Genomic DNA, 15,096 nt, shown 5'->3' on the forward strand with positions numbered 1-15,096 from the left:
AGGTACCCCAGCCAGGACCTGACATTTACACTGTGTATGTTAGATTGATTTGGATAAAACAGACGTGCAGGTCTTTGACTTTGCATTCTTTCCTGGAAAATTTGTGTGAATGTATTTTGAGTATCAAATTGCCAGGTGTTGGATTGTGTGGCAATGAATGTTACATTTTCAATAAAGCAGATTTTGTATTGTGTCAATATGAAATGTCCAGAACGTTTCACTTTACTGAATGCAGACAATGACCACTTTATAATGTCATGGTAATGTCTTATGGTGTTTTATGTTATTGTGATTAGATATTTCATCCCATTGCCTAAAGCAATCAAAGAAGACTTCATAGTGACGTATACGTATGCTATAAAACATCCTGAAAAATATTATTGACCACATCTTTTCGATGAATCACAGTGTTAATAATTATAATGCTGTATGATCTTGCGGGAAGATTTCCCAGCAGTAACTGTGAAGCACTATGTTTCTGTACATTATAAGTCATTATAATTATACATATAATGCATTATGAGTATTAGTATACAACATCACGTCTTTATGCGTCTTAAGTGTCTATAACTATGCTTATATTGCATTATTACTGTAATATACTGCATTATGAGTACATGCATAATATAATGCGTTACATATATGGGCTTTAAATAAAAGTGTTACCAAAAAATATAAGTTTATTCTGGATATTTTAAACAATTATAGGTCAATATCGAACCCCCATTCCTCTCAAAAATCTTAGAAAAAATGTGTTTCCCAGCAACTGAATGCCTTCCTGAAGACAAATAATATTTATAAAATGCTCCAGGCAGTTTCAGACCCCATCATATCACTGAGACTCCACTTGTGAAAGTGGTAAATTACCTTTTAATGGCTTCAGACAAAGGTGCTGCATCTGTCCTATTACTTCTTGAGCTTAGTGCTGCCTTCAATACCATTGATCACTCCCTTTGCTTGGGGGAGAAGGTATGTTTTGGTGTTCCTCAAGGCTTGATTTTGGGACCCCTATTGTTTTCATGCTGTCTCAATGTCAATTTCCGCTGTTATGCTAATGACACACAGTTGTATATTTTGATGAAACATGGAGAAGCCCCAAACTTATTTACTCTGGAGGCATGTGTTTCAGACATAAGGAAGTGGATGACTGAGAACTTTTTGTTTTTAAACAAAAAACAAGAGTCCCCTTTGGAAAAGGCCACAGTGTCACTGTCCCCTTGTTTCAGCCCGGAGGATTTACGCTGCATATTGCGCCAGGGGAGTAATTATTTAAAATCAAACAGGATAAAAAATATAGGAAAGTGCAGTATGCTAGACCTTAACATTTTCATATTTATGCTTGTAGGAATAACACTTTATAGGTGGTTTACGGAAGAGCTGGCCAATAGAAGAAAGGGTTATTGGATTAACCTTTTGCAGTGTTTTTAGGTAGAACCATGTTGAGGTAAAACAATTTTGTGAACTGCAAAGAAATCTCTGGGAAGAGCCCCTCACTGATGAAGGGGTTCATGTTATAAATCTTTAGAGGGTTCTACGTAAAACCAAAGGGTTCTATTAAAGAATGAAAGGGTTCTTGGTAGCACCCATTATTAAGGATTAATTGCAGAACCCTTAAATGTGTGTTCTAGTTAGAACCATTTAAAGGCAATTATTTGCAGATCCCTACATAAAAGGTTATAGTTAGAACGCTCTGCAAATTTCTACCTAGCACCAACAAGGGATTCCCTAAAGGGACAAATTAAAAGAACGTTCAACGGTTCTGCTTCATTTCTGAAAGTGTAGTTTACAATGACTTAACAATATGCTACTTGTAATCCATTTCATAACCAAAATAAGAAAAATAATGTACCTTAAGAAATGTTACGCCAACGTAGTTCCATCTAATTTTGGGATTTCTCGGGTAGGACTCTCTGTAGATCAAGGTGGGAGCAAACAGGAAATATAGATAGCTGGAGAACTTTGGGAACTTGGGCCCCTCTCCTGAGAGACACAATGATATCATTAGCAGCCAGTTAGCCAGCCAGCTTGTCGGTCAGCTAGCCATTCAGTCTGAATTACTGGTGAATTATGACATTATCTTTGCCATTACCTTCTTTTGCATTGTGGTTCAGGATGGCTGGGACATTCTCTCGAATGAAAGAGTAACTTTTCATCAGGAAACGAATCTAATAGGGGATAGACATAATGTACATATTTCAGTAATTAAATAGGCCAAATATAGCAAAGTATAAAAGGTTATACTGCAAGTATATGCAAATACACTTATGAAACAATTCAATAAATACATACAATACGTGGTTAAGTCTATCATGACATTAAACACGACTGCCTTTAAATAAAGCAAGTTCATAATAATAAAACCCTTAGACCTGGGTATTTGCAGTGAGGTCTGGCTACATAATTTTAAATGATTTCAGATAGTACTTGAACCCAGGGCAGGTTACTCAGTCCGAAGCCTACTCTTTTATCCTGCCAACTGTAAAGACACACTGACCTTATGAATCATTCTGGATGCTATATAAAAAAGATAACAAATGACCCAGATGGTAATTATTATAAAAGCAACCTTTTATTGAAAGTGGCTCTTCAGAGATAAGAGATGTAGTACAACCTTGAGATATATTTAAACACAGTTATAACCAGCATGTGCAAGATCGTTACTTTATAATAGACAGTATATTTATGCTTATCTTGTGTAAGGTCATTGTGTTTACTTATATCTCACTCAACATTCCACTATTTGACAGATTTCCAGTGCCCTGCTGTAGGTACACAGGTCAAGGTTGTGTACATCTATTGATTATTAATAGATTGTCATTGAAAAATAGATGGCCACTGGTCTAATCCGATGTCTCCAGTTCAATTGTACTGCTGCACTGTGGTTTTGAATCTGGCCTACTGCTCTTTCAGTAAGAAAAATCTGTTATCTTTACTCACTGTTTCTATCAGTAGACACAGAACAAAGCAAAAACAATACATACCAATAAGCACCTTTAAAAAAAGTTTTTTCAGTTATTAGATTGGATTTTAGTTTTACATACAGAATCCAACACATCCAAACATACCTGTTCCAAATATCATGATGAATCGAGAGGCTGGAGGTAGCTGGTAATGAAAGACGACATATACAGGGAAGGACCCCCAGGATGGCAGCCTGCAGGATGCAGAGAACCAGCCCGGGCACCCCAGCGTCTGCACCAGCCTCAGGGGGCTGCGGGGGTCCCAGGGATCCCCATAGAGTAAGGGTGTAGTACGGAACAGCTAGGGTGTAGCTGAACATCAACAAGCCATGCCCACACTACTGTGTGCATCTTACCAAAGGCATAGAACAACAGATCAAATTCAAGAACCAGTCTGGGAAAGAAAACACAAGAGTAGTTGAATTAAATAGAACTTGTTTCTATTTAAACATGGTTTGGTAACAGCAAATGTAGTTAGCAGTGAATTTTTTATTTTTTTAACTGTGTTTAAAAAGGGAGTGAGATGCAATTGGAGGGGTAACATGGTACATTTTGTCATGCGGGTTTGATTTTTCATGCAGCTTTTTCCTAAAGAGGCATTAACTTCCTTAAGGCAGAATAACACAATCTAGACAGGCAGTTGGTGAGGTGCCACGGAAGGGGAGGGAGAGGGAGATATGAGGGATGTGGAAGACAGATAACAGAACGGTGGAAACTCAGCAGTGAAGATGATCGAGGTGTCAATAATAATATTGCCTCTATGAGGCAGCCACCCAGAGAGTATTGGCTATAAGTCGATTCCCACATGTGGAGTGTCCTAGAGTAATGCACACACAACTACTTAGACACTTTCTCTTTTTACCCCCTTTGTCTCCCTCACCCAGTTTCAGTCATATTCAATCTAAAAATGCAAATTAGATATCTACTGGCCGTCTCTTAGATATCTACTGGCCGTCTCTTAGATATCTACTGGCCGTCTCTTAGATATCTACTGCCCGTCTCTTAGATATCTACTGCCCGTCTCTTAGATATCTACTGGCCGTCTCTTAGATATCTACTGGCCGTCTCTTAGATATCTACTGGCCGTCTCTTAGATATCTACTGCCCGTCTCTTAGATATCTACTGCCCGTCTCTTAGATATCTACTGGCCGTCTCTTAGATATCTACTGCCCGTCTCTTAGATATCTACTGCTCATCTTGTTGCGACAATGCCCAGTGAATTAGAAGATTGTGCAAGCCTTTATCATAGCTATCCACACCACACCATCTGCATCACACCTTCCTGAATTGCTTCTCCAACCTGGACGTCACATGGGTCAACAGGTGTAATGGCATGCTCACGTCAGGACGTCACATGGGTCAACAGGTGTAATGGCATGCTCACTCAGGACGTCACATGGGTCAACGGGTGTAATGGCATGCACACTCATGATGGTCACATGGGTCAACGGGTGTAATGGCATGCTCACGTCAGGACGTCACATGGGTTAAGCGGTGTAATGGCATGCTCACGTCAGGACGTCACATGGGTCAACTGGTGTAATGGCATGCGCATTCAGGACGTCACATGGGTCAACGGGTGTAATGGCATGCTCACTCAGAATGTCACATGGGTCAACGGGGTGTAATGGCAATGCTCACGTTCAACCAATGACAAAACATTGGTTTCCATGGGGTCATGGAAATGCCATCTTAGGTGAAGGTAACATGATCATCATGAACATCAAACTACTTGTGAAAAAACATGATCAATTACCTGTTTCCACATGAATCACACAAAACACACACACATTATAAATGCACACCTTCCCTGGTCGATGTAGTCCCACAGCCAGTGTACTGATGATGAAGAGGAAGAGGACGGATATGAACATGTGATATATGGTCCTGATGTGGTTGATCTCAAATAGCTCACTATAAGAGAGAAAAAGATCAATCTATCAAACAATAAAAAAAATTTAAACATAATGCTAGCAATTCATGTTTTTTACTCATTTCACAACAGATGAAGTACATTGGCTCTCAAAAGTATTCATCCCCTTTGGAGTTTTGCCACTGATCAAAACAAAACATTCCACTATGTAAACGTGCAAATCAATGTGTAAATTGTTCATAAATTATTTAAAAAATACAAAACAGAAAATAATTGATTCTATAATATTCACCCCTTCTAAGACACACCCGAAATGAGCTGGGGTGCAACTGATCTTTAGAAGTCACGGAAGTAGTTGGATTGAGTCCATTTGTGTGCAATAAGGTGTTTTACGTGATTTCAGGTTAAACACACCTGTCCCTAGGAGGTTAGTTCAGTTGATTAGTTCAATTCAAACAAAAACCATATCATGAAGACCAAGGAACATTCAAAGCAAGCCCTTTAAAAATACTATTTTGAAGCTGTGGAATCTTGTGAAAGTAAAAAGGTACTGTACTAAAAGATAACACAAAGGAACATTCAAAGCAAATCCAGAATAAGATTCTTAAATCAGAATAAGGGATGCCAACAAGAAGCCTATGGCAACTCTAATGGTGTTACTGTCTTCCACGGCTGTGCTGGGAAACACTATGCATGCTGCAAAAAATAGCACAGGTTCTTCACATAAGTAGCATTTATGGGAGAGTGGCAAAAAGAAAGCAACTCACATCAAATCCTTGCTAGGGTTTTTGGCTTTAGCATTAAGCACTATGTTTGACGCAAGCCTAACACTGCGTATCATCCTGGGAACAACATCCCTTACGAGAAACATGGTGGTGGCAGCACTGGGATTCTTCTCTGTGTCATGGTCTGGAAAGCGTGTGAAGATAGTGTGCAAAATGGATACAGCACAGAGAAATCATGGAAGAATACCTGCTGAAGTCTGCAAGAGACCATGGGACTAATTTATAAAATGTGTAAAAACGTAGAATCTTAGATTTCATGCACAACCTTGACTATTTGCATTTTGACAAGCCCCTTATTATCCATTGGTCAAATCATCCCTTTAAGCAGGCTCCTCACCTACTCTAGGTTTCAATGTCATCAGTGTTGTTTTATTAAAGAACTAACAATACATGCAGCATAATTTATGGATAATATGCTATCATCTGCAAATTAAGTAAGTGGAAGGCTATTATGTTCACTATCTAGTTGGCATGATACTTTTATGTCAATCCTCTAATAATTTTTAGGAACCCATCATTGTAAAATAAACACATTTTATCTCGTTTTACAACCCGTTGAGCGATACTGTACAGAAAGTCCATTTTAAACTCTTAGTTTTGCAGGCATTTTGTAGGCTTGCTCGTTCTGGATGATAAGATGCCCTACTGAGATGTGCCTGTTACATTAACACAATGAAGGATGGTACCTGGATGTATCTAAAATACGTTTATTTTTCACACCTAAACAATGTCTGTTGAGCCATTATAATTTTAAACTGGTTTGAATGGTGCCAGTGGCAATCCTCCATCTGAGGAACAGCTTTCCATACAGATTTAATTTCCTCCAAATTATCTAGTCTACCTTTAAGTTCCTTTCTCTAATACTTGAGATTTTGCATACTCATGGTTATGGATTTGCATAAATTCTTAACCAAACATTTATATTGATAAATCAGATTTTTTTGGGTAGAAATGATTACATGCATGTTTTACGCACAGATTTGTCCTTGATAAATGAGGCCCATGGGACTTGGAATGACATTTATCTTTCAGCTGGACAATGACCCGAAAACATTCAGCCAATGCCACCCTAAAGTGTCTAAAAACAAAAAGATCAGTATCCTGCAGTGGCCTTGTCACAGCCTGGAACCCTAATCCAACTGAGGTGTGGAAAGAGTTAAAAATTGCTTTTCACCAACTTAAACGGAGCTTGAGCAATTTACAAAGACTATAATGGGCAGAAATTGCTGTGTACAGATGTGTCAAAGCTGATAGAGACTTATCCAAATAGACTCAAGGCTGTAATTGCTGCCAAAGGTGGCTCTACCAAATATTGACTGAAGGAAGTGAATACTTGTGCAATCATTTTTTTTGTCATGGTACTTAATTTAGAGAAGTATATTTTTTACTTTGATATAATGGACTTTTTTGTGTTGATCAGAGGTAAAAAGCTCCTAATTAAATCCATTGTAATTTCATGTAGTAACAAGGTAAGATGTTGAAAAGAGGCACTGTACAAAACAGCATGAAAAGAAAGGGTGGAAGGATAGCTCAAGCTTTGAAAGTGTTTATTCATTCGTGTATACATGCATTCTAGGCAAGCTTAAGCTCTAGGTAGAGTGAGGTAATCCTAAATAACAAGGTAAAGAGGATTCAAATGTATTTCATGCTACAGATTTAGTGAATTCCTATATCTCTGTTATTTTACCAGGTAGGTCATATGACAATCAACGTGGCCAAAGTCACGCCATGAATCTAATGATTAAGATTTTCTGGTTATCCGTTTAGGGTGTCCCACACACAATATAAAATGCTTACTCTAGAATGGATCGTCGTTCCATAAATATTTTTCCATCTTTTTCCATATGTGTTCTGAAAAGAATAAATAAGTTTAGCATGAGAAGGTAACTACAATGGCACGTCACCAGTATTTCCCAACATCTGACGAGAAACAACATACTTGAGGCAATAAGTTACAAGGGGTATTTATATAGCCACTATACCACAGATAAGAACGGATACATCACTTTGTATACCATGGTTTATTGGCCGTGTACTACAAACCCCCAAGGTGTCTTATTACTATTGTAAAATGGATTGAACATCAAATGTTTTTTGTCATGCACCAGAGGTTTTAGCCAATCAAGGAGGGTACAAAAATTACATTTTGTAAAGTACATTTGGTCCTAAACTGTATGTTGTTGTCTTTTCTGGTAAGTATATTCTAATAAAGTATAGCATTGTGTAGTATGGTACTAAGCGGAACCATAGGGCCTTACCTGTTTGGATTGGTGCTATTGGCTAAGGCTGTCCCGTCCTTCGTGACGTAGTGCCCATTCTGTATGAATTTCTGGAAGGACTCTGTTAGGGCCTTGTCCAGCAGGTCACTGAGCTGGCTCTGCATCTGTTCCAGGACCTCGCTCTTAACTTGCTGCAATGAAGGCCAGAAAAAGTAAGTTTTGTCACCCAAAAATTGGGTTACATGGTGGCTAGCACTATGGACTGGTTGGTAAAATAACATTTAGCTCACAGACTGGTTGGTTATTTAACATCTAGCTGAAAGACTGTTTGGTAGGTCACTCCTAGCCCAAAATGATGGGTGCATTTACATAGGCTACATTCTATACATGTAGCTCTCGTGCTACATTTTTCTGGTCTTATAGATGTTTTTGGTCGTATATTTCACTTTAAAGGAATTAGCTGAATTAGAAAATTGTCAGATGATTACACACATGATGGACCTACCTGTACATGGTTCTTCCACTGAATCAAATCCAAGTCCTCAGCATGTTTCTCCCCTGCTCACAGAAATAATCAAAATCATCAACACATACGTTGGTTCCTAAGGTGTTCCAAAAAGTCCTAGGTGGCAAAGAGTAGATATATGTATAAACCCCCACCTTGAAACAATGTAGCTTCAAAGTTTTTAGCATTTTTTAAACCTTTGCTACCAGTTAGATTATTCTTCTGTGTAAAATCTGAGGGAACATTTTGATTGGACCTTAATTCTTTTACTTTGGGATTCCAGAGAAGTGACATGATAGTTCTCATAACATTAGGGGCTTAACTCTAAGATTATCTTGTAGGATATAGCTCCTCTCTTCTCTCAGTATTGAATCCTTACAGTCATTCATTTCTGCAGTTTTGGTGTTATTGACGTTTCGGTGAACCAGTCTGGTTAATGTTTCGGTGGACTTGGTGTCTTTGAGTCGGTTGCTTGCATCTATGTCTGCCATGGTACCTCCAGGTCCAAGATGCAGGATGGCTTTTTATCTGGGCAAAGCCCTACTTGAGTAACCTGAAAAAGGTGGAAATAGAATTAAATTGGATAGAAAACCTCCATGGCTAAAGACCCCGCCTAACTATAATCATAATTCACTGTAAAAAATAAGTTTATTGTAGGATACTTCACACTGAAACCGTATGTCAAACCCATTTTAGGTGTTCCTCAAAGAGCAATTCAAAGATCCTAACCACTCAAATATCAGTGCTTTAAAAGACTTAGAGCGTTCCCCTCACAGTTTTATTTTGAACCCCTAAAGGACCCTTTTCTTTCTAGTGTAGATTTCCGAGCAAATTATACAAAAAATAAACACCAGTTGTTTTTATTTTGTAGGCATGTATTTTGTGAAACAATATAAAAGTACTGTACTAAAAAAATTTATAATCAGAAAGCTCTAAGTATAGAGTCTATTTGAATACTATATTTTGCAATGATGTACAACTTCTGTCCTATCAGACCAAATGCTCTATATATTTTGAACTGTGCTGACAGGAGTGTCCCCTCTAGTCACGGGGTTATTGTACAGAATGTAAACAATGATAAGCACCACCCAGATAACATGCAGATTCGAGGAAATGCCTAGAGGAATGTGGGGGGGATATGGTCAAAGAAAAGTGACCTTATTGTCAATGCCTGATAAAGAGGGTCTGCTTGACCAGCAGTAACCTTAGTGCCTCTCTGCTCCTTGTATCTATTGCTTTCTCTCAGTTCTTCATCTCTTTCGCTCGTCCATGCAAAGTACACAAAGGATTAGTCATGACCTTAGAATTCCTCACACATCTAAATTTGCTGACTCCATTTGAAAGAATTTGATTTGTAAACATCTGTCTTAATAGATGATGGAAAACCAGGAAATGTAGTGAGTACTATTGAGGATGATACAAACATAAATAGGTTTGGAAAATTAAATAAACTCAATACAGTTCCTGGTTTTCCAGAAATCCTCTAACTAGGGCTACATCAGGATTGAAAACTCAATGGATGTCTGCATATTTATTTAATGAACCATTTTCATTATTTAAAGAAATTTGTAGACCAGAAAATCACAGACATTTGAAAATATAAACATCCAGTACAAGCTCTACACATCACTTTTTAATATCAAAATATAAAAGTTGAGAATAACCACAAGATAATAGATGATGAAACATTATACCCTGATGGTCTGCTAAACAAAAAGAAGAGTACCCCTGTAGTTAACAGTAAATGTTATTTTATCTTTATGGTTTGATCAGGATTTACTAAAGTACAGTGGATATAAAAAGTCTACACACCCTTTAAAATGCCAGGTTCTTGTGATGTAAAAGAATGAGACAAAGATAAATCATGTGTGCACACCCTCAAACTAATACTTTGTTGAAGCGCCTTTTGATTTTATTACAGCACTCAGTCTTTTTGGATAGGAGTCTATTAGCATGGCACATCTTGACGTGGCAATATTTAGCAAAAGCGCTCCAAATCTGTCAGATTGCGAAGACATCTCCTGTGCACAGCCCTCTTCAGATCATCCCACAGATGTTCAATTGGATTCAGGTCTGGGCTCTGGTTGGGCCATTCCAAAATGTTAATCTTCTTTTGGAGAAGCCATGCTTTTGAGTATTTGGATGTGTTCTTTTGGTCGTTGTCATGCTGAAAGGTGAACTTCCTCTTCATCTTCAGCTTTCTAACGGATGCCTCAAGGTATTGTGCCAAAATTGCCTGGTATTTGGAGCTGTTTATAATTCCCTTCACACTGACTAAGGCCCTGGTTCCAGCTGAAGAAAAACAGCCCCAAAGCATGATGCTGCCACCACCATGCTTCACTGTGGGTATGGTGTTCTTTGGGTGATCTGCAGTATTGTTTTTTGCGCCATACCTTTTGGAATTATGGCCAAAAAGATCAACCTTGGTTTCATCAGACCATAACACATTTTCCCACATGCTTTTGGGAGACTTGATGTTTGTTTTTGCAAACTTCCGCCGGGCTTGGAAGTTTTCTTTGTAAGAAAAGGCTTCTGTCTTGCCACCCTACCCCATAGCCCATTGATATGAAAAATACGGGAGATTGTTGTCACATGTAGCACACAGCCAGTACTTGCCAGAAATTCCTTTAATGTTGCTGTAGGGCTCTTGGAAGCTTCCCTGACCAGTTTTCTCAATTTTGGAGGGACGTCCAGTTCTCTGTTATTTTCTCCACTTGATGATGACTGTCTTCACTGGGTTCCATGGTATATCTAATGCTTTGGAAATTATTTTGTACCCTTCTCCTGACTGATATATTTCAACATTGAGATCTGATGCTTTAGAAGCTCTCTGTGGACCATGGCTTTTGCTCTGAGATGCAACTAAAGTGTCAGGAAAATCCTACTAGAACAGCTGAATTATATTCACTTTAAATTATGGCAGGTGTGTAATGACTTCTATTTAACATGAGTTTGAATGTGATTGGTTAATTCTGAACACATGCCACATCCCCAGTTATAAGAGGGTGTGCACACTAAGGCAACCAGGTTATTGCAAGTTTATTTATATAGCACATTTCATACATCGAAGCAATTCAATGTGCTTTACAAAGACAAAAAATATATATATAAATATTCAAAAATACAATAACATAAAAACAAATACCCAAATGAACACATCAAAACAAATGAAAACATCATAATAATAAAAAAGACAATAAGAAAACATTTAAAGATAAAAAATGGGATAAAAACATAGGAAGCTATAAGGCTAAAAAGTGTGGTTAGGTTTTAGTGCTCAGTCATAGGCATGTGAAAAGAGAAGTGTTTTTAACCTGCATTTAAAAATGTATACATTTGGGGCACTTATAAGATCTTCTGGTAGTTTATTCCAGTTGTGTACAGCATAAGTGCTAAACGCAGCTTCTCCATGTTTAGTTTGGACTCTGGGCTCTACTGGCTGACCTGTGTTCATGGATCTAAGAGCCCTGCTCGGTTTATATTCTTCAAATGTATCAGAAATGTATTTGGATCCTAAACCATTCAGAGATTTATAAACTAAAAGCACCACTTTAAAATGTATTCTGTAACTGACTGGAAGCCAATGCAAATATTTAAGAACCGGAGTGATGTGCTCTGTTCTCTTGGTCCTGTTTAACATTCTAGCAGCAGCATTCTGAATGAGCTGCAGCTGTTTTACAGCCTTTTTGGGGAGTCCAGTTAAGAGGCCATTACAGTAGTCAACCCTACTAGAGATAAAAGCATGTATGAGCTTCTCTTGGTCTTTTTGGAACACCAAGCCTTTGACTCTGGCTATATGTTTTAGACGATAGAATGCTGTTTCGGTGACCGCTTTGATATGTCTGTTAAATGTGAAGTCTGAGTCTATCAGAACACCAAGATTACTCACTTGATCCCTGGTTTTAAGGGCCCGAGAATCCAGCTCTTTACTAACACTTTTATTTTTGTTGCCAAACACAAGACATGAGATCTTGGTTTAATTGTTTAATTGTAGACAATTTTGGTTCATCCAGGTATTTATGTGCTCTATACAGTGACACAGTGAGTCTATTGAGCTGTTGTCATTTGGTTCGAAAGCCATTTATATTTGAGTATCATCGGCATAGCTGTGGTAGTTAATGTTATTGTTCTGTAGAATTTGGCCCAGAGGTAGCATTTAGAGATTGAACAGAAGCGGTCCGAGAACTGATCCCTGTGGAACTCCACATGTCATAGCCACCCTATCAGATTCATGATTACCAATGGTGACAAAGTAACTCCGGCCATCTAGATAAGATCTGAACCAATCAAGGACTGTCCGGGAGACCCCTACCCAATTTTCCATCCTATCTATAAGTGTTCTATGATCTATAGTGTCAAATGCTTCACTGAGATCTAATAGAACTAGAACTGTTATTTTATCTGAATCAGTATTCAGCCGTATATCATTTAAAACTTTAATCAGGGCCGTTTCAGTGCTGTGGAAGAGATCGCTTGAGGTCACTAAATTGTTGATTGAGTTGATTGAAGACAACCTTCTCAATGATCTTGGCAATAAAAGGGAGATTTGATACAGGTCTATAGTTGTTTGTCATAGATACATCCAGTGATCTCTTTTTTAATAGGGGCTTTATGGCAGCTGTTTTTAGAGACGTTGGGAAAATCCCTGATTGCAGAGAGCCATTAACTATTTGCTGTATGTCCATTGTTATAGAGATACTTTTTTTTTTTAAGTCTGATGGCTGTGTGTCGAGACAACATGTGGAAGCATTATGATGTCGAACTGTTTCTTCTAGGGATTTTTGATCAATTGTATTAAAATTGCGACATAATAACCAAGTTGTCTTGGTTGTATTGTAGTGATGGTTCAGTGTCATTGTTTGACTGTGTAGTTCTGATGGTCTAATATTTAACATTTCTATATTAAAGAAACACGCAAATTCATTACTTTTCTCAGTGGACATGAGTTCTGATGCTATCTGCTTTAGGGGGTTTGTAAGCTTGTCGACCATGACAAATAGAGCGCGGGTATTGTTGATATTCTTGTTGATCATTCCTGATAAATGTTGCTGTCTGGCCCTGCGTAACTCATTGTTGAAGCTACCAAGGCTTTGTTCATAGATGTCATAGTGAATTTGAAGTTTAGTTTTCCTCCACTTACATTCCGCTTTCCTACATTCTCTTTTCAGGGCGCTTACCATCATGGTGATTCTCCATGGTGTTTTCTGTTTGCTCATAGTTTTCTTTACCTTTACTGGAGCAACACGATCCATGACATTCAATATTTTGGCAAGGTAAGGTTGTATTGTAAGGTTTTTATTTTTCCCCCTTGAAGATTTCAGTTTGTTTTTCAATTGAATTGTTCACATTATAGGTCACATTAAAAGTGAAAAAAGTTCTGACATGATTTATCTTTGTCTCATTCTTTTACATCACAACACCCCCCCCCCATATCTATTTTGCTTCTAGCTCTCTCATCTCAATTTCTCTCTTTCTGTTTCTGATGCAATCATTTGTACAATGATTACTGACATTGCAGTACAGGCAGTATTTTTAATCAACTCATTGCATAATTTGTTGACCTGACATTGTAACAGTTGATAACATTATACTCCAAGTATGGTACAATGAAATAAACACCAAATATTATAGGTCATTGCCCAAAAAAATTCATTAAATTAGTTGTAAAAAACTATTTATGGAATTCACGACAATTATGAAAATTATTAAAAGTTATCTGTAAAAAAATTATGTAATCCATGAAAAAGGATATCAGAGAAAATTGATGATTTTTTACCTTTTATCTCTTTTCACAAAACTTGTCCAAAATATGTTTATCAGCCATTTCTTTTCATTTCCTTTCACATACAACAATATCAAAACTCTATCACTGAGCTGAAACCCAAGCCACGTTGAATCCATAGTCATATATAGCTATGGATACTGTAAACAATTGTCATTTGGATAACAAGATTAAATAGTAGAAACTATACAGCAGTAATATACAGTGGGTTTCATTGTTGATCTCTTTCTACTCACTCTTGTGTGTGTGTGTGTGTTCTCAGGTTCTAGTCCCCATGTAGTGATCTTCAGGGAAAAGCAGCGTGTAACTCTGTGTCTGTGTATATGTGAACTGTGTCCCTCTTACCTCATCTGAGCAGATGATCTTTGCCCTGTTTTGATCATGGTTTGGCTGTAGTCCTACTTTTCTCCTATAGTCTCCTAGTCTGGCTGACCTACTTGTAAATCCGTTTCAGATCTGTTTGTGGGTTCTTTCTGGCCACTTTGCCTGATTGTGTATGTCCCCATATACCTGCAGGGCTGCACATTTTTGTGTGTTGCCCCATTTCTGAGGCCTATGAGGCCAAGCCAATGCGTGCTGCCAGCCTTCCCTCATGGCACTTCCATCTGCTATCAGTCTATTTAGAATCCATCAAGATCTCTGACCTACTGAGGTCCTCTTTCTCCTTTGACACAATTGGCTGTGGAAACAGTCATTTTGATCGTTTTGACCTAAGACATCCAATTGACAATAACAGTTTTTGGATGAAAAACATTCAGAAGTCTGTATTCTGTTAACTCATACTGTAACTAAATATTGTTGTTGTCCTAATGACATTTGTCTCCAAAGCATACAATTGAGAATTTACAAAAACATCATACCAATTATTTTTTGCCATTGGTTGTAAAAGTGAAGCCAAAATGGTTCCCTGAAAATGAACATACTATTTTATGTATAGGTCAATAAATGTCCCATGTCAGCAGAACCATCAA

General features: G+C 37.9%; 1 protein-coding gene across 1 annotated transcript in view; it reads right to left on the reverse strand.

Annotated features, from left to right (window-relative positions):
- Positions 1-14,458, reverse strand: part of soat2 (sterol O-acyltransferase 2) — a 39,191-nt gene extending 24,733 nt beyond the window's left edge. The window contains 13 exon segments of the mRNA XM_010866268.3: positions 1,850-1,980; positions 2,090-2,165; positions 3,066-3,074; positions 3,076-3,135; positions 3,137-3,286; positions 3,288-3,354; positions 4,767-4,786; positions 4,788-4,875; positions 7,417-7,470; positions 7,878-8,029; positions 8,344-8,396; positions 8,723-8,896; positions 14,362-14,458. Coding sequence (XP_010864570.2) covers positions 1,850-1,980; positions 2,090-2,165; positions 3,066-3,074; positions 3,076-3,135; positions 3,137-3,286; positions 3,288-3,354; positions 4,767-4,786; positions 4,788-4,875; positions 7,417-7,470; positions 7,878-8,029; positions 8,344-8,396; positions 8,723-8,834 — 972 coding nt within the window. The 5' untranslated portion in view covers positions 8,835-8,896; positions 14,362-14,458.
- Positions 14,459-15,096: the final 638 nt, after the last annotated feature.

This window comes from Esox lucius, chromosome 17, assembly GCF_011004845.1.
Source record: "Esox lucius isolate fEsoLuc1 chromosome 17, fEsoLuc1.pri, whole genome shotgun sequence".
Lineage (NCBI taxonomy): Eukaryota > Metazoa > Chordata > Actinopteri > Esociformes > Esocidae > Esox > Esox lucius.